This window comes from Zootermopsis nevadensis, unplaced genomic scaffold, assembly GCF_977971745.1.
Source record: "Zootermopsis nevadensis isolate Lab colony 2312 unplaced genomic scaffold, Znev_1.0 Znev_ptg000032l, whole genome shotgun sequence".
Classification (NCBI taxonomy): Eukaryota; Metazoa; Arthropoda; class Insecta; order Blattodea; family Termopsidae; genus Zootermopsis; species Zootermopsis nevadensis.
This window is the reverse complement of record NW_028259164.1, coordinates 2317501-2340867: the sequence shown is the minus strand read 5'-3', so window position 1 is coordinate 2340867 and position 23367 is coordinate 2317501. Positions and strand designations below refer to the sequence as shown.

Sequence of the window (23367 nt, the reverse complement as noted above, 5' to 3'; positions counted from 1 at the left end):
AGAAATTAAATATATTTTAGATAAGTTGGTCTATTATTCCGTTTATGTTTAAACTTTCTGTTGATATTTTACTTTAACATTTAACTTACAGGCTACATTTTGCAATATTATACAGTTTGTTTACAATTAAATATCATTATAGTATATCTATTATATTTTAATTGATTACCTTTGAATTTCCACTAACTAACTAACTAGATGGCTTACGGAACCCAAAAGTTCATCACCGAATTAACCAAAGCCCTCTACCGGACCCTGTCCTGGGCCAACAAAATCCAATCTCCTTCAACTCCTATCTCCCTTAGATCCCGCCTGACATTATCCTCCCATCTACGTCTAGGTCTCCTCAGCGGTCTCTTCCCCTCAGGCTTCCCGACCAATACCCGGTGCACACTTCTTGTCCCATCCATGCTCGCTACATGCCCAGCCCATCTCATTCTTCTCGACTTAATCACCCCGACAATATTGGGGGAGGTGTACAGATTTTTAAGTTCGTCATTATGCAGTTTTCTCCAGACCCCATCGTCTTCTCTCCTAGGCCCAAATATCTTCCTCAACATGAGTGAGGGACCATGTTTCGTACCCATAGAAAACAACAGGCAGAATTGTTTTGTATATTTTAATCTTCAGGTTATTAGAACTCAGACGGGAGAATTTCCTCTATCGCGTCGCCATGTCCCCATTAATCGCATGGAATATTAAGTTCGTCCTACGTCCTCTCTACGAACGTATTCCCTACGCTGGATTGGGGTGTTTAAGAGCGTACATTAAACTGCGTATGGAACACTATTGAATCTTAGGCCTTTGTTGTGGTGTGCGTACTGCTTCAAAGTTTCCACTTCACCTCGTTAGAAAACAACTCGTCACTTCTTAAAGTACTACTTAAATAAAACTTTAAGTGTATCCACTTACCAATTACACCTCGTGGCTAACAACATTCTTCGCAATAGGCAAACTTGTCCTCTTCTATTCTCACTTCAAGCTTGTTATTAATATCTATCACAACTTTAGAATCAATATTTATATCACTGCTCTAGAAAAATCACTCTCTACCACACTAAAAACGTTGCACAAGACCACGTACATCACAGATAGCACCAACACACCTCCATTGTCCACTCCGCATTCGACTCTAAACTTCGACTGTCAATCGATTCTGGAAAACTCGATTCGCATTCTAACCTCTAACTATCGATTAGCATCGTCATTTAGCTTTCATGGAGTTTGGCCATTTGTTGGCAATTACTTAATATAATTTATCTATGAATTAATACATTTTTTTAAAATTATTCTGCCCCACACATTACTACTCTACTCAATTACTGTAAAATAGCATTACCAAAACCAGCAAAAATAAAAATGTAACCACTTTGCCGTGACCAGGATTCGAACCTGGGTTATTGCGGCCACAACGCAATGTCCTAACCACTAGACGATCACGGCTACAGGTGGAACATAATAAAGATACTTTTTACAAACTACTAGTAGCATCAGGTAATGCTGATCTGTGTTCACTGAAGCAGTGAAATTGGAGTACAAAGTCCATGACTCAGTGGTCTCTAGAAACAAAGAGAGTTATATTCGAAACCTGTCTTAAAGATTTGCAGTTATTTAGAACAATAGATTGTCAAGTCACTTGACTTCACAGCAGACAAAATTACTTTGTGATATGGAGATTTGTAAGTGTTAATTCTCACAGCGGAGACCCGGGTTCACGACTTCGTGGAAAAGTGGGAATGAATCAGGTTTTTCTCCAAGTTTTTCGATTTTCCCTGTCATTTCACCTTTTCTCCACACTGATCTATCACCGCCCCACGAGGTGTGAGATTACTCTGACCAATCACCACAAATCTCTTACTCTCGATCCTAATTAGATCCTTCATCTGTGATCCAGCAAAAATATTTAAATAAGGTAAATAAAATATTTCATTTGGGATGCTGATGAAATGTTTATTACAGATTACAATAAACAACCCAGACACAAAATAACATTTCAACTACACTGAAACTAAAAAAAACAAAAAAAAAAAACAGTTGAAGGTAAATGCTCAGGTAAACGTTGTGGGATAGAAGCTTTGTTATTTTACAGTTAGCAAGACAATTAAATTAACATACTCTTTAACATAAATTAATTTGATCCGAATTTCTCACAGTCCAACAGTTTCTGTGCTTCATTCTGGAAAGAAAGAGAATGCATGAAATTCCAGCATTAAAACACAAAAAAATTGTTTTTAATTAAAATTATCACAAATCACGATAAAATATTCTTAAAAAAAGTTCATAACAGAAACGAGGGCAGGCAGCAGAAGGTGGGGTATGGGCGTAGGGTTAATAATTTCTCATTGAAAAGAAATTAACGTGTCACAAGCCAGAGACTTAGAGCACTTCGTGAGACGCAAGCATAAATGTAAGAATAATATTAAAATGGAAGTCCGAGAAAGAGATATGATAATATTAAAATGCGTCTCATGGAAACAAGTTGTGACAACCCGAGGTGGACGGAAGTAACACAGAATCGAGTCACTTGCAGTATTAGGTACAGCGATGTTAAATCTTTGGGATCAGCTACCACAGCGTTAATTGGTAATTAGTAATGTGTGTAACCCATGAAATTCCACTAACCTGTCTGTAATGAGTCATAAATTACGTTCACCAGATCAAGGAGAAAGTTGCATTTCGCGTTATATAATGCCCTAAACGTAAACATTTAATTAAAATTTCATATTCTAAAGTGTATAAATATGAAATAACATTACGTTCTTAACCCTTTAAAAAAACCCTTAACAACTAATAACTCATGACTTTGTATTTATGGGTTTCGTACGTTCCTCAGTGCAAACCGCGATTATTTCCTTAAACAGCGTTTACCAGTTAATCTTTGTAATGGCGAAGGGTTGTGTTTTCTTCGCGGTACGGACTGAATTCTTAAATATTAATCAGACGAACTATGATTCAAAGTATTAAACAGCGATTATTTCCTTAAACAGCGTTAACCAGTTGATCTTTGTAATGGTGAAGTGCGGTGTTTTCTTCGCGGTACGGACTGAGTTCTTACGTAATATTTATACGAGCCTCGGCCTCAAAGAGTTAATCACCTGAATGAGTTTGTAGATGTACATGGCGGCTTCTGTAGAAGCCTTACATGGAGCATCCTGGAGTCCTGACCTCTTTCCCCAGTTGGGTGTAAAATTCACCTGCGCCTCACAAAACACGAAAATTAGTGCAACCATTACGAAGATGGTTTTCGCGATGCAACTCATTCTGAAACAAGTGAGTAAAGAACTTAATATCACGCTATGTTGACGAATAATTCACAGGTTATTTGTTCAACAACCCTGTCTCAAACATCGAGATTATATTTCATTCAGATCTGACATAGTTATATGAATTTTAAATCAGGAAGAACTCAGAGGACAGATACAGTTAAACGCGATATCGCTGAGTTAAACTGCTGTTAGACAACCACATGCGATTTAATTAATAAAGTGGTCAAAATATTTACAACCACCACGAAAGCAAATAATAGAAAAGATTCGTTTTTGGAGACTGAATTTGATTAAAGTAAAATAAATTCTTTTTTTTATTTAAGATGTTATGGCATTGCTACTTACTGATTACGATGTTTGTAAACCTTTATAAAGATAGGCCTTATTCATCCACACACGCGTTGATAACGCATTAAATAAGATCATATAAAATTCGAGACATCAAATAAAGAATTTCAGTGGACTATACGGTTTGTCTAAAAACAACTTAGAATTCTTCTGGCGCATTCCTCATACTTAGTATTTATTTCCGATGCAAAAAGCGTGCATTACTGTTCTATCTTACGAAAACTGGAATAAGACGATAAATTTTAAAAAATCTCAAGTTTAAAATATCGATACCGTTCTCGAATTTTTACATACAAATTTTAGTATGCGCTTTGCACTGTTTAAACAGCTATTATTATTACGTGTCATCGATGATACGTCAGAGTGGTGTATTAATTAAGTGTTTAAGGAAATTGGTGTTTAACAAATTTGATCTGCCAAGATAACATTAGAATTAAAACGTTAGGTTCCAAAATCTTTACAATTAATGAACACAATTCTTGTTAACTTACTTCTTATCTTGTTTGATGATTGAAATGAAGAACTTATGAAGCAGATCTTATCGATAGGTTAAGTCCCGTTGTTTTGGCTGTAGCTACCCAAGTCCTTCTCTTCCGATGGCTAATTCAAGTGTTGGAGAAGACGATCAAAAAGTCATCTTTTATACTTAATTGTGACGTCTTAGAGGAGTCGCGTAGAACCTGAAATTCCTCTTCAAACACTGTATTTCTGATACCGATGCGTGGGTCTTACAATGCGCCCACAGACAGACTCAAATCGCCCGATATCCGGCCAATTAAGAAACACAATTTGTTGCGTTTCTATGGTTTCCGAAGCAGCGTCTAAATGAGGAGTTTTCAATTCCAATTACGCGTCCATTCTTAACCAATCGCGAGCAACGAGGTTTGAGTGAAATTTACTGAAACCACAGAGAAAGTTATTAAGAATGCAACTAACTTACTATAGCAAACACTTTCACACATTACTCGATGCTTATCTTTAAGAAATGTTATTTCTCATGAACTATTTGCTTAAAACGTAATACTTAAGCGGTAACAATTTTGTACCATTCGCGATTACATATTACATTGAAGAGCCTCTTACTGCAGAGATGTCCAATGTTTCAGAGACCAAGAATACGAGCAGGAAAAACCTACCCATGCAGTGCTTTAAATTTTTTTTTAATCTTTTAAAGTTCAAAGCAAATAATATTAGCCCCCCCCCCCCCCCCCCGTGAACCATCCCAAAATTTCCCGAGAGAGGGCGTGTATAGGTACTTATAATTCATAAACAATCTAAAGCTGCTAATAGACACGAGAAATTATTTAAAAATTTCTCTCCCAATACAGTGTTCTCAGTCTTATATACGAAAATTTACCACTTTTCTTGTGTTAGGTCATTTCACATGTTACATGCCTCATTAAAAACTAAAATCAGCGAAGAAAAATGCGCTTATTAACTGTGCCATGCATCCGTACGTAACGTCTCGAGAACAGTCGAACGGATTTTCATTAAATTTGATATTAGGGAGTTTTATTACACTCTGAGGACATTACTATCGTGGTTAATATCGGACAAAAACTTTGGAAGCCTATATGCATTTCTGCGCGCTAAGTGACTGGGTAAATAGGACGACAATATGTGGGGAATCCCCAGCCATAATAATTCAGTAGCCAAAGCTTCGTTTAAAAGAAACCAGTTATCCACCAAAAATTTAACCTGTGACCATCGAAAACATAAACGTACGACGAATTATAATGAGGAAATCATTTTGTTGGTTTCTTTGTACACAAGTGTAGGAGACAAGGCCATTCAGTTAGAATGTAATTATACATTTAAATTAGATGTAAAGAACTTTCTATTAACTCAGAATGCCCTTGCGTCTCTCCCCATTAACAACTAAAAGACTCTATTATGTTGTAGGGCTTCTAAGCAATCACACTTGAATTATATTGCACTGTTGTGGAAGTATTTTAATTACAGCCGAGGACACAAGAGGGAAACCCTAGCAAGTCTTGTCATTTGATGTTGTATGAAGCCCGACACATGGTGGCAGCACCAGACGTTACGTCAGAAATTTACGCAGAACAGCGCAATGTCGCCATCATACTAAATACGGTTTCCGTGAAAGATTGCTGTTATTTCACAGGGGGGAGACGTTTACAAATGAAATACTTGTAATCATTTGCGGGTATATTTGGAATTCAAACAAAATGGGTGCCACTCAACGTCTTTAAAACTTCAAAAGCAATCCTTTCTGCGATCCACTTATAAAAATCCACAGGAAGGAAAATTGGGGCAGCATGCACAGCAAATAACCATACGTATACTAAAAACTGTATATATATATATATTGCATCTACACAAATATAACACATGGATTCGACACGTGGTAGCGTTTTGGTTACTGTTTCTTCAGTAACGAAACGAATACAATAATAATGAAAATACAAAACACACTGAAGGTTTCGGTGAACACTGTCGAAACCACATCCAGACAATGACCAATCACGTAACACACAAATCATTAAGATACTTTATTGTGCACAATCACATCATGAGATCAAGTACTTCTTTTACAATCATTTGGATGTTTGGCCCCATAATGTAATTCTTATATAACCAGATAATTTCAGCTAGAAAGCAAGAATAAAAGAGCCTGAAAAATTAATCAGCTAAAAAATTATTACGTCGCATATTCTAAAAATTTCTGAGCATACACGCGCCATTTTAAATATACACATGATAATACCTTGGCAGTGGTTACGATATGTAATGCCGGTATAAATTTGAATTCTTAATATAATTAATTATATTACAATAATAATAATAATACATGAGCATCCATTTGTGGATTACTGAGACTTTATGATAATGAGGAAATGAACTAAAAAAAAAAATTGGACAATACCAAAGAACAAGACACTAAAGAGCAGATCAGTTCATGAACACTTTTTGGAGTACAGTATCAATGACAAAATATTTACCAAATACTTTGTACACTTCAATTTCTAAAGAGCCCATACACATTCAGCTTCCTATGATTCACTGCACGCCACTCGACTTTGTACGAGTCTCAGACTGTTTACAAAAAAAAAAATGCTTTGTTCTTCCATCAAATAGCACAAGAGGTATACAAAAACTAAAATTATTAACGTCTCAATAACCAATTCAGAAATTAGCATGAGTGGGTGTTCCGTTTCCCCACTTAATGGTACCTGCACCTTGTCGTGGTGGTGGGGCTTGAGTACCTCGGTGACCCCAAGAGCTACTGGTAGGGCCTCCCTAGGGAGAGAGGTCAGACTAAGACAGGTATCCTGGTCCTCCAGGTTGGGGGTTGGTCGCAAGGCTAACAACCTTGCACCGTAAAAGGGAAGATGTTTCGAAACCTCGATCAAAGCCTCGGACAGACGGACCGAATGGAAGAGGAGGATTGAGGAGGCCACGGACCGGAGAGCCACAGAAGAAGGAGGGTGTTCCGTTTGGAAAATGACGATTGGGCATTTTGTGCGTACGATACGACCAAGTGCGATGCCATTGATCATGAGGTGTAAAAGTTCACACTTGCCATGAATCACAAACTCAAAACTTTCAATATTTACACTTACATGAATTCATTAATTCCACTAAAGTACACTTTGGAGTATTAGCCCTTTTTTAAAATTCTGATATGTTCTAAGGAAATCACCTCTAGTCCCACAATTCCAAGCCAAAGAATAGTGACAGAGGCTTTTAGTACGACCGCAAAGTAGTTTTAACGAGAACACTCCTAGGGTAATCGCAGAAATAAATAAATAACCAAGCTAGAAACTGGCTTTTCACCGCAGATACACTGGGACCAATCCCAGGTGACAAAGTGAGATCGGAGCAGCTCTCCACCAAAAGTTCTTCAATTTTCCCCTGCCAGTCGTCATTCTAACACTCCATCTCACGTTATCATACCCTCGGCCCTAAGTCAGGGGCTTCGTCACTTTGCTGGTCTTGAAGTAAAGGCAGTTTGGTTTAATAGCTGATTCAGACTGAGACATCAAAACCGGTTTACAAAATTCTAACTCGCACCGTGCGATAAAAACTGCCCCTGTAATAGAAGCGTACGGTAAAATTTAATCAGAAACATTAAATACGAACTGAAATTCCGTTGAAAGACATCATATATGAATAAGATGTTCGCAGACGACTCTTTATTCTGCGTTATGCATATGGACGAAGTAGGAATAAATCTACTGAAAATGGCCGTCTTGTGGGCTGTAGCGCCGTGTAGTCTGGTAGAAGTATACCGACATTTCAGAGGTCCTTGCTGCCTCCATCATCAGACATGGCACTACAACCCAGAAGACAGCCATCTTCATACTCACCGTTGTCATAACCCCAAATATATCATAACGACGTGTTCTCAGATTAACAAACTGCAAATGTAAGCCACGTGAACATTGCACCACTGTCAAATTTTTATTTAACTAACGTCAAACTAAATTGCCATTAGAACTGAAGAGCGCAGAAGCCTCAACTTTTCATCGTTCGCTACAAGACATAAATTATTGGTCTACTCGACGTTTCAGCTTTCCGACACTAATAAGACACGTGTTTTCTGTCGACTTAACAACAAACCTAACCAACTTCACTTCGTAACTCTCCTGTGCGACACATATTACTAGATTCTTCAAAAAATTGTAAACGACATTTTAAAGTTTTAAAGAATCCTGCGTCACAAAAATTAGCCAATGTTTCAGAGATGCTTAATCCCTCCATCATCAGAGCAATCATCACCCCGGTGACGGAGGCAGAAAGCACTTCTGACGCGTCGAGTCGGTTTCTACGAGACTTCATAGCTTCTTTATACTTGCCACCGTGAGAATCCACGGGCGCACCAAGTTGCATTATATTTCTTCATCCTCTTGGTATACATTTTTACACGGTTCTAAATTAAGTGTTCTATACCAACAAATTCCAAAATTTTGCCTTCCTGTTAATAAACAATAATTAATTCAGTAAATTAATAAAATTGATAAAGTGTTGACCTTGATTAATGTCGACAAAACACTGTACTAGCTTCAAAGGCTGATAATCGATTTAACGAAGGTTTATAGAATAATTAAGAATTATGATGTTGGCCTAAAATCATGTATTTTACTGCTAAATGTGTACAAATATTTGTGATGAAACTGGAATTACCTTATCTCAGGAAAAAAAAATACAGTTTGTTGATATTACAGTTAATAACTAATAATATTGATTTTTACATAACAATTTCTTTACATCACAGTTCTACAGGGTGAGTGGGAAGTAAGTAGGCATTAAATAATCGCTATACATTGGAAATATAGAGGTTATAACCATTTCTCAATGCCTACTTACCACTCACTCTGTATATCATAATCAGCACACGTTAAATTATGAGAAATGGCAGTGTAATCTACTTTAACAAGTACAGTCTAGTAAAATAAAATCTTGTACAGGATAATAATTTGAAAATAACAAAAATGAAACATAAGAAACAGATAATGGCAATCGGCAATTTTAATCACGACAACGTAAAAAAATCTGTGGCATTTTTTCCTCCTTCTGCCTTCATGAAATAAAACAGAAAAACAATGCTTATTGCCGATCAATATAAATTTGCATCGAGCATTTCCGCTCACAAAATCAATTCGCCTCAGGCGACAGGGTGACAATTTTCAAGCCTTGATGAAAACTCATATTCTCAGGAAGTGAGTGAGTGAGTGTGTAAGGCTCTAACAGTTCGAAGCATGTAAAATCCACCTTACAGGCCTCCAGCTTAAGTTCGCCCGCCCTGTGTACAAAGTAAGACGAAAAGAAAAACATTCTAAACTGAAAAAGAATCTAAGATGATATCAGTATTAATAAATAATAAACAAAATAACAATTAAATTAAATGCTACACTAAAAATTATGGACGAGTCTTCTCATCATCGACGGAATGTTATAATAACCATACAATTACTTAACGCAACTCTCACCTAATACATACTCAGTTGCACCTCAATATTAAATTCTGCTAATTCGGAAAAAAAAAAAATATACAAATGGATATTTATGATTCAGGGATGTACCGCTCTTCTCCGATAACGATCATGTTTGCTGATGAGGAAATGGCATTATGCTAAGGCATTGTGTTACATTCAACCCACCTTTAATTATAAAAATTTGTAATGGTAATCCATAATTAGATGCTCAGACCGCAAAAATATTTACTTCCTACTGCTGAAATTTTTGTAAATAATGTATTTCAGTCTACAACACAAAATAAAATAATAATAATAATACACCACTATCGTAACGACATTCTTCATCACCTAACGTCATCCACGGAACGTTACTTTACTTGGGCTTAAATTCTTTATCTGATTTCTGAAGCGGATTCTCACGTTTCTTGCGCCGCCTATAAATAATACGCTCGACTTCTTTAAAATTTCCCCTTCTTCACCGTAGGCTGCGCAGATTCCCAGCGCTGAACAAATATAATCCAGTTTTCTACTTCAAATATCAATACTTGGAAACTGAAAGCAAGAAATTCTACGTAAAAAACTAAGCAGCCACTAGCACAATCACAATCACAAATCAGAAAATAATGTGATCCTTCATGTTTCTGCTCACGTAACCTCAAACGAAGACAAAAACGCTGGAATTTCACACGTTTGCTTTCGTGCCTAATCGTTAGCCACAATTCCAACCCGGCTCAATCTCCGAATCTGATTTACCTTACCAAGATTATTTGCCATTTTTTTAATAATATATCAGTCCAATAAATACTATAAAAGGATAAACGAGTCCGAACTATTTATTAAATTGTGGTCTGAGAAAGAATATTCTTGGTCTGTATGTACGACTTTGCAAACTGACTTTATGAAACTTAAGACGGCCGTCTTCTGGGTTGCTGCGCCTTTTATGGCAGAAGTTTACCAAAGTTTCAGAGGTCCTTGCTGCCTCCATCATCAGGGCAATTCACTCAACGCCCCGATGATATACGCAGCAAGGACCTCTAAGACGTCGGTGAACTTCCGCCAGACTACACGGTGCAACAACCCAGAAGACGGCCGTCTTCAGACTCACCGCGGCGAAAACCTCAAATCCTACGTTTATGAAACTTGATTGTAAGGAACATGTGACAAAAAAAAAAAAGGTCCTTTCTCTTACCTCACAGGACTAGAAATTAATGCATTTTAAAATATGATTAATTGTTATTTTCTATAAAAGTACAGATGAAACTAAAAGTAATCACAATAAATTAGTTTGCTGCCATTATTTTTAAGTACGTACATCTGCAAGCAACTGAAAATTACTTCTTGATTAATTACGTTCGAAGAAGAAGTGGCTTGTTAACACGCGCATCAGTAATTAAGGTGCCGCATCACTTTTTATGGGCTTATTCAACTTGACTGTATCCATCGCCAAAGCAGGCACAAACAAGGTAACCGCTCGCTCCGCTCTGACCGACCGATGCACTCAAAATCGATGTGCGTACAAAAAAAAAAAAGTTCCATTTTTCAGTGATCGGAACTTCATGTTTTTAACCCCTTCCTTCAATTATCGCCACAAAACAAATGTCACAGTATTCCACAAGAGATGCCGAGTTACTCCACACGATAAAACAGATTTTAAAATCAATAAATTCACAGCACCAATTTTACACACACACACACGCAAACATACAAGAAAAAGACCTCGTTCATTCTTTTCAAATCCGTAGACATGTACAAATATTCTGGAAACAAATCACTTGAAAAAAAAAAATTATGTTCTCCATTTTGCCTGACTAGCCTGCTTCGTAACTAGTGGAAAGGCACACGGCATTATTTCCTCATCTTCACGAAAGAAATTCTTGATTTTATTGATTCACTTAATTCAATTAGATTCTAAAATGATCACTTCATATAAGTCTGCTTACGTTTATGATTTCAATATACAAATGAAAATGTTCTGGTATCTGCGAGACGCATCTACACGATTGATCGCCAATTAAACGAGAACAAAACTTCATGATCCTTTACATCACGGCCGAAGGAACTACGCATTACCAAGGATCAAAACGAAATGATAGACTTCACTTATACTCGCATCCCATCCTATGCAGGAAAAAAGACGATAGCCGAGCTGATTTTCATCGGCGATTTGAAACGACGCACATGTTTAAATAAGCACGACTCGTTCAAATGGCAGGACAAGTACAGCAGCTGGCAAATATTGAGACCACTTTGCTCTCATTCATTCGCTACGTCCGTATTCCTTCGAATACTACGCGACATTACATCTCTTTGGTACGCTAAAGAACATTCTTTCACTTTAATTCAAAAGGCTTGTTTCTTGACGACTCTAACACTAAATACTATCTTAAGTACTTTTTACTTTATAAAAAAGATGTTTCTGCTATTGGAATGTCCGACATTTTGAAACCTGGACTCCTTACATTTGAGCCAAGATTTTATTTCGATACAAAAATCATTCCTAGCACTTCGGTACAAGCGCTGAAGAAAATTAGTCTCATGTTTAAACACATTTGGCCTATCTGACGCGACGGACTTCACGTACACTGCGTAAAAATATCCTCGTGCGAGAATTTTTCTGTTCACTTCTCTTAAGGTGGCTGGCTGCGATGGTGGCACGGTGCTGGATTGCTGCGTGCGAAAATTATTTGGCACTCTACACGCGCGTGAATCGGTCGCAGGACGTACATGATTAAAATAAAAGAACTACACTCACAGTCCCACGGTAAGTGCATTATAGCAATCTGTCCCAACGCTCGATCATAACTTGCCAAAGAGCATAAGATATATGACAATGTTATGTAACACAATTAGAGGAGTTGCTTCTATACTGAACACCTGGATAGCCATTTTTTTTAACCAATGTGTACCTGTTAATGTGAAGTGGAATTACTTCAGCGTCCTTTAGCACAAATATTAAGAAACACAATGGCTTGTCCTGAATTCCAACACGTCTATTCTCATAGGATAAATCCCAGGTCAATTGTTACTGTATTTGTGGTGTTGGTTGGCCAGACTGGTGAAGGCTCAGCACCACGATTCTGAGGCCGGTGTGTTAAAATTCTCGTCGTCTTCATCGCTCGGATCTTCGCCATACATATCTGCTAACTTGCGGAATCGTGGCCCAAAATTTGAAAGGTAGTCGAAGTTCAAATCACCTTCATCAGTACCTAAGAACAGACGTTACATTGACAACATAAAAACACCAAAGAAGTTAACTGAGACACACACAGGGGACGATGAGAAATGCGTACAAAAATATTAGTTGGGAAGCCTGAAGTGAAGAGATCACTTGGAAGACCTGGGCATAGATGGGAGGATGGATCTTATAGGAGTTCAAGATAAGCCAACAAAACGCTGCGGTACCGTCTAATACAAATCCGTCTATTGGTTGCAAAACAAAATGAAGAGTAAAATGTTAAATGTAACAAAATTTAAGTAGACTGTCTGGGCACTGAGATACATTAAGTACGTCGATAAGAAAACACCTCAAAACTCACCAGACGCCAATGAGGACAGTGAACCTGTAGTATTTCCATCACCTTCATACGCGTAATGGCGGACATCATCAAATGGATTTGTTTCTGGATCATTGTCGCACACTTTTTTCTTGCCGTCAAGGAATCCGCAGATATCAGGTACTTCATCTGGCGCTATAAATACGATTACAAATAATATCACTGTTTTTATCTTAAATCTACCGCAACTTTCTTACAGAGTTCATCAGAAAGAGAGAACTTTGATGGAGTCCTCAGATCTCCCCATTGAATTTTTTTTTTTTTTTTTTTACTTAAATTCATGATAAAATCTCAAATGGCGAAGACAAACCCTAGTCAGAATACACTCGCAGGCACTTCTAGACACTTACCTCCTCGTCCTACAAGTGGCGCCTTCAATGGCTCCTTCCCCAGCATTGGCTGACCGCCGTCGTCATACAGGAGACGCAACACGTTAAGGTCATAACCTGTCATGTCTCCCTCGCCGCCACCTTCGTCCTCATAGTTTATGATGTTCTCGCGGATGTCATCTGTGTCTTTGTAAAGGTCATCTGTCTTACGACGGTGGACAACCACGGCCAATAACAAGACTGAAAATTTTTCACAAAATTCAATGTTTGTGAGTAAGAAAACATCCAAAATTCTAGTCTATGTGAGGAATACTGCTACGCCCCCAACGTGCGGGTTCCCTCAGTCAGACGATAATAAATTCTACCACCAAAGACAAAATTAAAATCCCATCCGCTGGGTGCTCCCATAAAAAAAATTTTATTCCTACTCTTGTTTTAACCAGAAGCACAAAAGAAAATTATAGTTATGGTATGGCAAGGTAAGCCAAGACTCGGCGCAAAAGTACCTCGGAGTTGTACTCACTTAACAAGATGGCAATGCAGACTAAAATGGCCACAAGGAAATTCGTGTTGATACCGAACGACACGGCTCGTGCCACACCTCTGCTGCAGCCCGGATCCACGTCCTTGCTGTCACTTGGTTCCCCCAAGTTGTACGTCTGATAAACACGGGTGAAAACGTAACTGGTAATCGACTACACTTCTAAGGCAATCAAATGTTTATTCAGTAACTGTACAATCCTGCTTATTCTATGTATAAAATTCACGCGTTCATAACTCTTTTGTTCAATTTGTTTTATTTCTGCATCAGAGTGTGGCCTCTAAATTTTTTTTTTAGAAAAACACACAGAAAGTGTGACCTCCATATATGTTTTTATTGCCCTGAACAAAACTATACATTATTAAATGTTGATTATACGTCTTAATTTCACGACGTGCTCAATAACTTAAATTGCAATGATATCTATAGTAACAAATGCAATTCTAATGTATCATGGGCAATACAGCAGTAGTTAAACAACTGTTTCTTCTATCCTCATTAATACTGAACAATATTACGACCCCAGCATCTCAAGAATACAAATGAAGCCCATGTTAAATATGCAGAACAGATATAAATTTGGTTGAAAAATATTTGAAGAAATGTCTGTGGACAAAAAATGCAGGGCAAATTTTCACAAAAAAAAAAAAAAAAAAGGAGAGGGGAGTGGCTAAAGCATCCTGGAACCAATGCCATGGGCCCAGTTACGCACAAAAAAATTATTTTATACGTACACATCTGTGCAGACGCGCATGAATACTCGTAGATAAACACAATTTCATAAATGGTGGAAACAAAAAGATATTCTACCATCACTCAGAATGTACCGAACAAAATTTAACTTGAGATTTTTAAACGGACATTCCACACTACACGAAGATGAAGCACAAACTCATATTCAGCACGATTCATTTAATATTATGCCCGTTTTGCTTCCGCTGCGTAATCATACTGCCTGTTTCGCGTTACCTTGTCATTTACTGTGAGGTTACGTATACAGCCAGCAAAGTTCAGACTCGTGGGCCTGTGCGTCCAGTTCATGCCGTTAGCGACATCGTTCAAATTCACAATAGTTCCACCCAGTTGTAAAGGTCCGTTAACATTGAGGAATTCATTGGGTCCCTGAGGTGTTGTAAGCGAGAGGCAAGAACTCATCTGACAATTGTCGACCTTTAGCTCGATACTCTGCAAAAACAAACGGTTCTGTTCAAATACGACAAATTATACATAAGATTGATGAAAAATTTCGTATTCAATATCCAGAGTTTGTTCTCATAGCATGTTGTGTTTAGTAATGTAGGGATTATATTTTTATAAATAAATATCAGTTGCTCCTCCATATTCTTCAGAAAAAGAAACTTGACTGAAAGGTTAAAATAAAGAATTTGAAGAATTTATTTTTAATGTTGCATCAAATCTAAAAAAATGTGCTACTGAACTACAAAATACATAACCATTATATTAATACAATTTAAAATTTTCAACATTTTATAACATTAAATACTTTTAACATGAAGATACTATCCTTTCCGGTTAAGGACAGTTTTTTACTTTACATTTTTCTTCTTCTTCTTCTAAAATCATGACGATGGCTATTTGAATTGCAATAATCTGACGTAAAATTTACTAACTGGTAATAATACCGCCCTTCACTAGAGAAGTCACCTACCGTCTTGCTCCATAATATGTCGACTCTGTGTGATTTTCCATCAGTCAATCTGATCTGCCGCTGCTCAACCATGACTGTGCCAGTTCCATAATCCACCAAGAGTCGTGCGTAACCTCTCTCTATCTCCAACGACATGAAGTCTGCGGAAAATAAATATGCAAGTGTCGCTGAAACATGAAATGATCAACGCATCTCAGACGTCAGGTCCGAGGTAATAACATCTTTTTACCTCGTACATCCAGCGATGGATTAGGAACCATTGGGCCGACATAGAACACCAGTCCGTCTTCCCTGTGCGGGGCCAGTTCGAGAGTCAAACGAGCCTCGTCGCACGCGGCAATTGTCGGGTACAACGCCCACCCACTGCCGTAAAAACCGACGCCAATGATCTCACAATGCGGACCTTCATATCCTTCCATGCATTCACACCTGAAACGTAAACACAAAATACTTGGATATACCACAGAAATTTTTTTTTATATATTTTTCTCAAAATATAACTACTAAACTGTCAATTCATAAAAAATACTTAAAAAATTATTTTCTGTTTTAAACTCTTATGATATGGTGGAGTCAGCACATGTAGAAGTAACGTTAACTCCACGGAGCAGTACTTTTCTGAGACGAAAACATCTTCTCAGGTAGTCGACAGATTTCTCAAGCATATAATTTCACATAAAATAATAAATTATCTCAAGCGTAAATAATAACAAAGATCACAGACAATTGAGGTACGCATTACTAACATTGTTCCAATTGGAGTACCACCATTCAGGCACACCAGCGGTTCGGGCACACTACACGTGCACATCGGATCCACAACAGCACGGACACCCACAAAAGAAGTGGTGTTGGTGTACACGGCAGACGGCACATTGCTCTTGGTAAGGAAGTTCGTGCAAGACGTTTCGCACGACGCCTTTTCTATCAGACACTCGTCAATGTTGATCATTAACAGCGTCACGCCCAGTTCTTGCTCAATCTGGTGGACAAATGGATAAACTCAGTGGATTGAAGACGTGCGATTACTGTTGACACTAAAATCTGTATTTTAAGGAGATGATCAGCCAGAACATAGTAACGAGACATGAGAGCAGCGTACGATAAAGACTGACTTAATTTCCCGAGAGACTCGATAGTCTCACCTTGGTGATGGATAATATCAGAGATTTCATAACATCTGAAGCAGAAATATAAATATGAAAATGCCAAAAACAAAATTTACTAAAATTTTACACAGCGATTACCACAGTCCCCACTTAACGGTACCTGCACCTTGTCGTGGTGGTGGGGCTCGAGTACCTCGGTGACCCCAAGAGCTACTGGTAGGGCCTCCCTAGCCAGATTGGTCGAGGGGGAGAGGTCAGACTAAGACAGGTACCCTGGTCCTCCAGGATGGGGGTTGGTCGCAAGGCTAACAACCTTGCACCGTAAAAAGGAAGATGTTTCGAAACCTCAATCAAAGCCTCAGACAGACGGACCTAACAGAGGACCGAATGGAAGAGGAGAATTGAGGAAGACGTGGACCGAATACGGACCGGAGAGCCATAGAAGAAGAATTACCACAGTAGTGCATTCGTATACATATGAAAAATTAAAAAAAAAAAAATTAAAGGAATGAGGGAACATGGCAGAAATACAAGTACTCAGAGAGTTATTACAGGATACAAAAGAAATGGCTAAAATATTTAGAAAAAAAAATGCCTGAAAATTTAATCTTGGAGTATCAATACAAACTGAATGGCATAAGATATCAGAGAAATCATTTTTTTTTAAAAAAAAGGGGATGGATGGGGGCAATTTATAACTCTTTTAAATGAACTGGCCAAGGGCTAAATCAGTGCGATTACAACGGCGATGACACTCATTTTACACATTTCTACATTCCAACATTTTCTCACATATAATTCTTTCCAGGATCAGAATAAACCGTACCTAAAATACGGAAATCTTTTTCTTCCAAACCTTGCATTTCCTATACATCACTAGATAAAAATTTCATGATACTCATTACTTTTCTTTTTAGGTGTCATTCCTGTGATAACAAACATTTTTAATTTTTCACCTAACGTAATCCGATTTATTTAAAAGTCTACTATGTAACGCCGGATCCTCAAATCTTGTTATGAGATGTTCCCAGCGTTTGAAGTTGCCCTGAACCCAATGTCACCACTACTCACCAAAGCCTTATTGAGACCGACCGCCGCATTTAGTTTCTCTGGGCGTCTGTACGGTGAGCCGTGAACAGAGAATCTCACGTCAAGAAGCGACGCATTGGAATTGTGTGGAGAATGTAACACAGTGAAGACGTCCACATTCTCCAGACTGACATTCAGTATACGAGCCAGACGAGAGTGGAAGAGCTCGTGTTTGCTTGGACCGCCGGAAGTCTGCGGCTTAATAAACTCTTCAGCTGTTACCCCAACCATTCGCACGGAACCCGACTTGTCCACCGCCTCTTCGGGGATTTCCTTCACGGTCACGTTAACGGTTGCGTCAACAGAATGCCGTGGAATCAACGGCGCCTCCTCGGTCACCTACGGAGAAACAATTCGAACAATAATTTATAAGTTAAAGATAGCTACAGGGTGCTCTATGTTGCATTCATTGCATCATATTTGATTTAATAACGCTAAGAGTAAAAATTATGGAGCTCCTCGTCATGAAATTATCTCCAGCCCCGTTACCCTTCTAACGTCCAAATATCACCCTTAAACACTCCCTATCTTTGTTCTTCATTTAACGTGGGTGATGAAGTTGTGATCAATGATCTAGCGGCTGTTAACTGTAATAGGAAGATAATTACATGTGGAACGTTACCTTTAAAGTCATGTAACAAATTTTAATTCTTTGTAAGCCTGCATAGAAGATCTCCTGTCTTCTGTGATGATAAACCACTTAGTCTCGTAGAAGTTTACTCATGTTTCAGAGGTACCTACTGCCTCCATCTGAAATGCTGATAAACTTCTACCAGACTACATGGCACAACAGCGCAAAAGACAGTCATCTGCGTACCTGCCACCGTAAGAACCTGAAATCTCTCCTAGTGAGGTTAGGTTAGAAGAAAGAGAGACAGAAAATTCCAGACCACTTACGGTGAACTTCAATAAGAAAGAATTGTTGGATGTGCCTTGAAGCATCGTGATCATGCCGGTGTTACGATCCAAGTCAAAGTTTTGATGCTGTATTCCATCCTTCCACATGAAATGTTTATCTCCGAGATCCCAATCGTCGGGGTCCTCGACATAAACCCGTCCTATTTCAGTGTTGGGCGCTTCTCCTTTGTAATTGTACATGAAAATGGAGCTGTGGCCCTCTTTCATTGCATTATCGTTCACATCTCCGATCTCAACGATCAGGGTACTTGTACCAGTCATCGTTGGAGAGCCACTATCTGATATTGCAATTGGGATCATGTACTTCTTCTGATGCTCTCTGTCAAATGTCACCCGCGCTTCAAGGTCATGATCTCCTAAAATGGTAAAGAAAGGGTACACTTGATAAAACTCAATTCCAATGCAATTATTTTATGTGATTAAGAGATAAAGGCAAAGCCATTCATTACAGCTGTCCCATTGCATGTCGCGGACATACTTGCGGAAGTGGAGGTACGGCTCCTACTTGTTCCGGACCTCGGCATTACACGGGACCGAGCGGTCAGTGTTATGCCTCAGTCGCGCTTTACTCGCAAGTAAATGACCTCTAGTACCCATTCGATAAAAGAATGGATGGGACCCAATGCTGGTCCAGATAAGGAGACTTGAAAAAAAATCCCTTACCCCTGCAAAGGGTCAAACCCCAGTCATTCAGTCTGTAGTCAGACACTACACTGACAAAAGGAAAAGTAGCCCTGTACTTGATTAAGTACCATATTAAGTACGTGGCAGAAGAGGTAAAGTTCCGTACTTATCCGTATTTCTAACGATTAAACTACCGCAATAAGATGGCTGTCTTCTGGGTTAAAGCGCTGTGTAGTCTGGAAGTAGTTTAGCAATGCAAGGACCTCTGAAATGTCCGTGAACTTATACCAGACTACACGGCATTACAACCCGGACGACAGCCGTCTTCAGACTCACAGCTGTGAAAATCTCAAATCAAACTACGGAAACTTCAGTATTCTCCGAGGCTGAAAACTTAGACCACGACCTCCTGAGAGAACATCCGCAATGTATTTTTTACCTGAAATTGCAAATTTTTCAATGATATCAGGTGGAGCCGAATCAGCAATTGTGAAGATGAAAGGTGGACCATTCTGTTCACTGTCGTAGTCTCTGGCGTTCAGTTGCGTTATTATCCCGGGCATCTGGTTTTCATCCCATTTTACTGGCTGGACCATATCCAGGAACGGCGCATTGTCATTAATATCCGTGAGCGTAATGATCACTTCAGTATTATTCCGCAGCGATGTTGGACCACCATCTTCATCGTTAGCGGCGATGAGGACCTGCCACTTGGAGAAGCCGTTTGGCAGATCTCGATCCAGGGGCTGAAATAATACGTTAATATCAGCTACTCTAAAATTCACCATGTTTTGAATCATTAGGAAATATGGCTGTAATATTCAGACAGATATCTTCACGTGATAACAGTAAAAAGCGAGTCACGATGAAATTCAACAGACTTCAAAGAAAGTGTTCGATAAGTGCAAATTCAAAACAATCAAGTTGGAAAAACTGAATCTTTAAAAATTCAAGGAATAATTAAAAAAAAAAAGTAACTCAAATCCGTCATGACACTGCTCACCCGCAAGTCATAAATTGCTACCGTTTTCATTCAATTCTGTCGCGACGCATACTATTTTTAGTTAGAAAGTTTTGAATGATAAGTGTAGTTAATATTCGTCCCGCGCCATAGCCACGCGGTCTGAGGCATCGGAATGCGCACTGGTTCGAGTCTCGGGGGAAAAAAAAATTTCTCATGAGCTTTCGACCGGTGTATGGGACCGGTGCCAACCCAGCGTCGTGAGGAAATTTGGGAGCTACAATGAGTAGCGTAATCCGGTCAGGAAAGCTAGCGATGGCTGGGGGTTCGTCGTGCTGACCACACGTCATCCTATATCTGGTTGGATGATCGTTCACCTCTAATTAGGAATGTGAACGTGAGGCCAGCAGTCAAGCTAGTCGGCTTTGGCTCTCAGAGGGCTGTTACGCCACGGTTTATCAGTCAATATTCAGGAATCGCTATAATTTTTACATATATAATTTTGAAATCGTTTCCACACTGAAATTACCTTAATTTGTGAGAGACAGCCATTCTTTGCTATGTGCAGCAGCATCTGCTGGTCCTCTTTTACCACAAAATATTCAATGTGCTGCTCGGCAGTCCGGACCTGAATGTCAGGATCATAAGCTTGCAACTGAAAAAAAAAAATCAGACATTACTGGAGGTGAGATCTTAATCCGCAATAACAGACAACACAAAAGAAATAATAAGTATTTAGACGAATATCACGAAAACAGTAACGAAGGTGATAAAGAGAATAAGGACTTTCCCCACTTTTAACCTGCACCATAACAAATAATTAACGTTCCTGATAAAAGACTGTAGTCAGCAGAAACACCAGATATTGTGTTAAACATACTTTGTTCTAATTTAGAATGCTACTTTTGTAAATATATAAATTATTGGTACTTGTGGGTTATCGGGACATATCGCTTTAAAAATAGTTTAGGTTAGGTTAGGTTAGATTAGGTTAGGTTAGGTTTAGGTTAGGTTAGGTTAATGTGTGTGGATAAATGATATACTTGAAAGTTATTATATTTTATTTCAATAAATGACAAGTATTTTTAAAGTGATGTGTCCCGATAACCCACAAGTACCAAATTATTTTATGTGAACAATGCCCTTATTTTACTCTGAATGAAGCAAATTTACTGCATCAAAACTGACTGATGAATGTGTTGTAACCTTTCAAGGTGTTTCTTAATTAGTGGCGACAAACACTTGACAAAACTACCTCAAGACTTTCGCTAACAACAAGAATGAAAACTGCGTAACGAGAACACTTACCGTGACAATGCAGCCAGGAACTATTTCTTCCTCCTGAATGGTGATATTCTTGTTGTACGGGAGGAACACTGGCGGGTTGTCATTCACATTCTCAATTTTGATCTCTACTTTCGCCATGTCGTGCACAATACCATCATCGGCCTTCACGAGAAGCGTGTACTGCGCAAGAACAACACAAATTACGTATTAATCCACTCTAATGTTCCGATGGCTCAGAAATGCCGTATCTATCTGACGATCATGCTACTGAACGTGATCAACCGAGACCACGCCGTAAAAAACTTCCTTTCAACCTTATTTCATTTTGATCAGGAATACCGTGACCCATGCTCGTTACTCAAATGAAAATTAACTCAATTTATTTAGACCCATTTTTCTTCAATCTTTTACGTCAGAATGACAATAGTACTTTCTGAGGACGGCGACACTTACGCTAGTTATGTTTTCATAATCCAGCTTAGAGTTGACACGAATTTTGCCAGTCAAATCTTCAATGAGGAAGGCATCATACGTATTCCCGCCCACAATACTGTACCTCACAGTAGAAGCTGTAACAAAGAAGTCACAGTTAATCCCACGTTTCCCAAATTTGCAAAAAACTAACAATACATATATTTTGGCAAATGGGGGGGGGGGGGGGTTAAAAATCATCATCATAAACTTCTAAAGGCTCAGTGTCACAGCACTCGACAGGTTAAAAATACAGGTAGCCCTCGATTTGCGCCGATTTTGAAACCAGCAAATCAAAAAGTGATAAAAATATATTTTACTATTATTTATAATGTTTTACAATATATCTCGCACTGATTCTTATACTAAATCGTGATTCTTACATCGCTGATTTTGAATAAAAATTATAAATACAGTAATCTCTGCAATTACGTATGTTTCATTAATGATAATTTGCTCCAATGAGATCGATGAATCGGGAAAAGCCGTTTGTGAAATGCAAACTTTTGCATATGCGAGTTTGCTCTTATGCAATTTCATTCCCAGCGCTTTAAACTTTCAAAGGACTAATTTAATCTCTGTGGAGGTACCGGGGTTATTTTTACTACGCGATTTTCTATAGGTCGGCGTCTTACATGAATCCAACTATTGCATAACAGCAGAGATGACTGTACAAATCAATCACACAAAAGAATCTCAGTCAATCGCAGCGACCAACATTATTCCAGAACTTTAAACGTAATTTCATTATATTACTCTTCAATGTTTGGGTGCTGGTAACACGTCATTGACTTCCCATTGATTTAAATTATAAAAGAGTTTCAATTTACGCCGGTTCATCCAGGAACGCATCCCCGGCATAAATCGAGGGCTACCTGTAATTTGTAATCACTTTCTCCGACATACACTTGGCTAATTAATGACAGAATTAAAGTGGAACAATCACATAGAATAAATTATGTATTTTTCTGTCCATTCACTCGGTGATCATGATACATCCAATGTAAACAATCCAGATGCTGACCTGTATCATTATCCTGAGCTTTTACTTCTGTGACGATATAATTTATGTTGGCATCTTCTGGAATTGCCTCCGCAACGTACACTTCCTGCGTGAAGCGCGGCGGGTTATCATTCTTGTCGGCTATTTCGATACGAAACACCTGTTGACCGGTATTGTGGCTTCCGTCCGTATACAAAGACGACGGAGAATTGTCGGTCGCATACAATTTCACATTATAAAAATCCTTTTCTTC

General features: G+C 38.5%; 3 protein-coding genes and 1 non-coding gene across 12 annotated transcripts in view; all 4 read right to left on the bottom strand.

Moving 5' to 3' along the window:
• Positions 1 to 1099, bottom strand: part of LOC110841344 (hexosaminidase D) — a 97329-nt gene extending 96230 nt beyond the window's left edge. The window contains exon 1 of the mRNA XM_022086808.2: positions 913 to 1099. The gene's annotated coding sequence lies outside the window, so the exon portion shown is untranslated. The remainder of the gene's footprint in view (positions 1 to 912) is intronic.
• Positions 1100 to 1371: 272 nt separating this feature from the next.
• On the bottom strand, positions 1372 to 1443 carry TRNAH-GUG (transfer RNA histidin (anticodon GUG)). Its single transcript has one exon. It is a non-coding gene; the product is annotated as a tRNA-His (tRNA).
• Positions 1444 to 1936: 493 nt separating this feature from the next.
• On the bottom strand, positions 1937 to 4243 carry Akh (Adipokinetic hormone). The gene is made up of 3 exons (XM_087359649.1): positions 4106 to 4243; positions 3096 to 3261; positions 1937 to 2176 (listed from the first exon to the last, which is right to left on the bottom strand). Exons 2-3 carry the CDS (start codon positions 3258 to 3260, stop codon positions 2129 to 2131), a joined length of 213 nt encoding a protein of 70 aa, XP_087215775.1. The 5' UTR covers position 3261; positions 4106 to 4243; the 3' UTR covers positions 1937 to 2128.
• A 1684-nt stretch (positions 4244 to 5927) lies between these two features.
• shg (DE-cadherin) overlaps positions 5928 to 23367 on the bottom strand; it is a 406513-nt gene continuing 389073 nt past the window's right edge. For 8 of the 9 annotated variants that reach the window (XM_087359676.1, XM_087359677.1, XM_087359672.1 and 5 more), the window contains 15 exons: positions 23136 to 23367; positions 22094 to 22209; positions 21662 to 21820; positions 20883 to 21008; positions 19832 to 20138; positions 18748 to 19124; positions 17833 to 18189; positions 16399 to 16634; positions 15882 to 16081; positions 15653 to 15792; positions 14953 to 15168; positions 13966 to 14101; positions 13464 to 13682; positions 13096 to 13248; positions 5928 to 12765 (listed from right to left, as the gene is read on the bottom strand). The exon at positions 23136 to 23367 is cut by the window's right edge and continues 87 nt beyond it. In XM_087359676.1, the coding sequence (XP_087215802.1) occupies positions 12623 to 12765; positions 13096 to 13248; positions 13464 to 13682; positions 13966 to 14101; positions 14953 to 15168; positions 15653 to 15792; positions 15882 to 16081; positions 16399 to 16634; positions 17833 to 18189; positions 18748 to 19124; positions 19832 to 20138; positions 20883 to 21008; positions 21662 to 21820; positions 22094 to 22209; positions 23136 to 23367 (3117 nt within the window). In that variant the 3' untranslated portion in view covers positions 5928 to 12622. The remainder of the gene's footprint in view (positions 12766 to 13095; positions 13249 to 13463; positions 13683 to 13965; positions 14102 to 14952; positions 15169 to 15652; positions 15793 to 15881; positions 16082 to 16398; positions 16635 to 17832; positions 18190 to 18747; positions 19125 to 19831; positions 20139 to 20882; positions 21009 to 21661; positions 21821 to 22093; positions 22210 to 23135) is intronic. The other variant, XR_015538089.1, reaches the window with a different exon arrangement.

Excerpts from the sequence above, each read along its gene's own strand:
- Akh (XM_087359649.1), bottom strand. The coding sequence starts at position 3,260 with ATGAGTTGCATCGCGAAAACCATCTTCGTAATGGTTGCACTAATTTTC. Across the intron at positions 2,177-3,095 it reads ACATCTACAAACTCATTCAG|AATGAAGCACAGAAACTGTT; the intron begins GTGATTAACTCT and ends CTTTCTTTCCAG.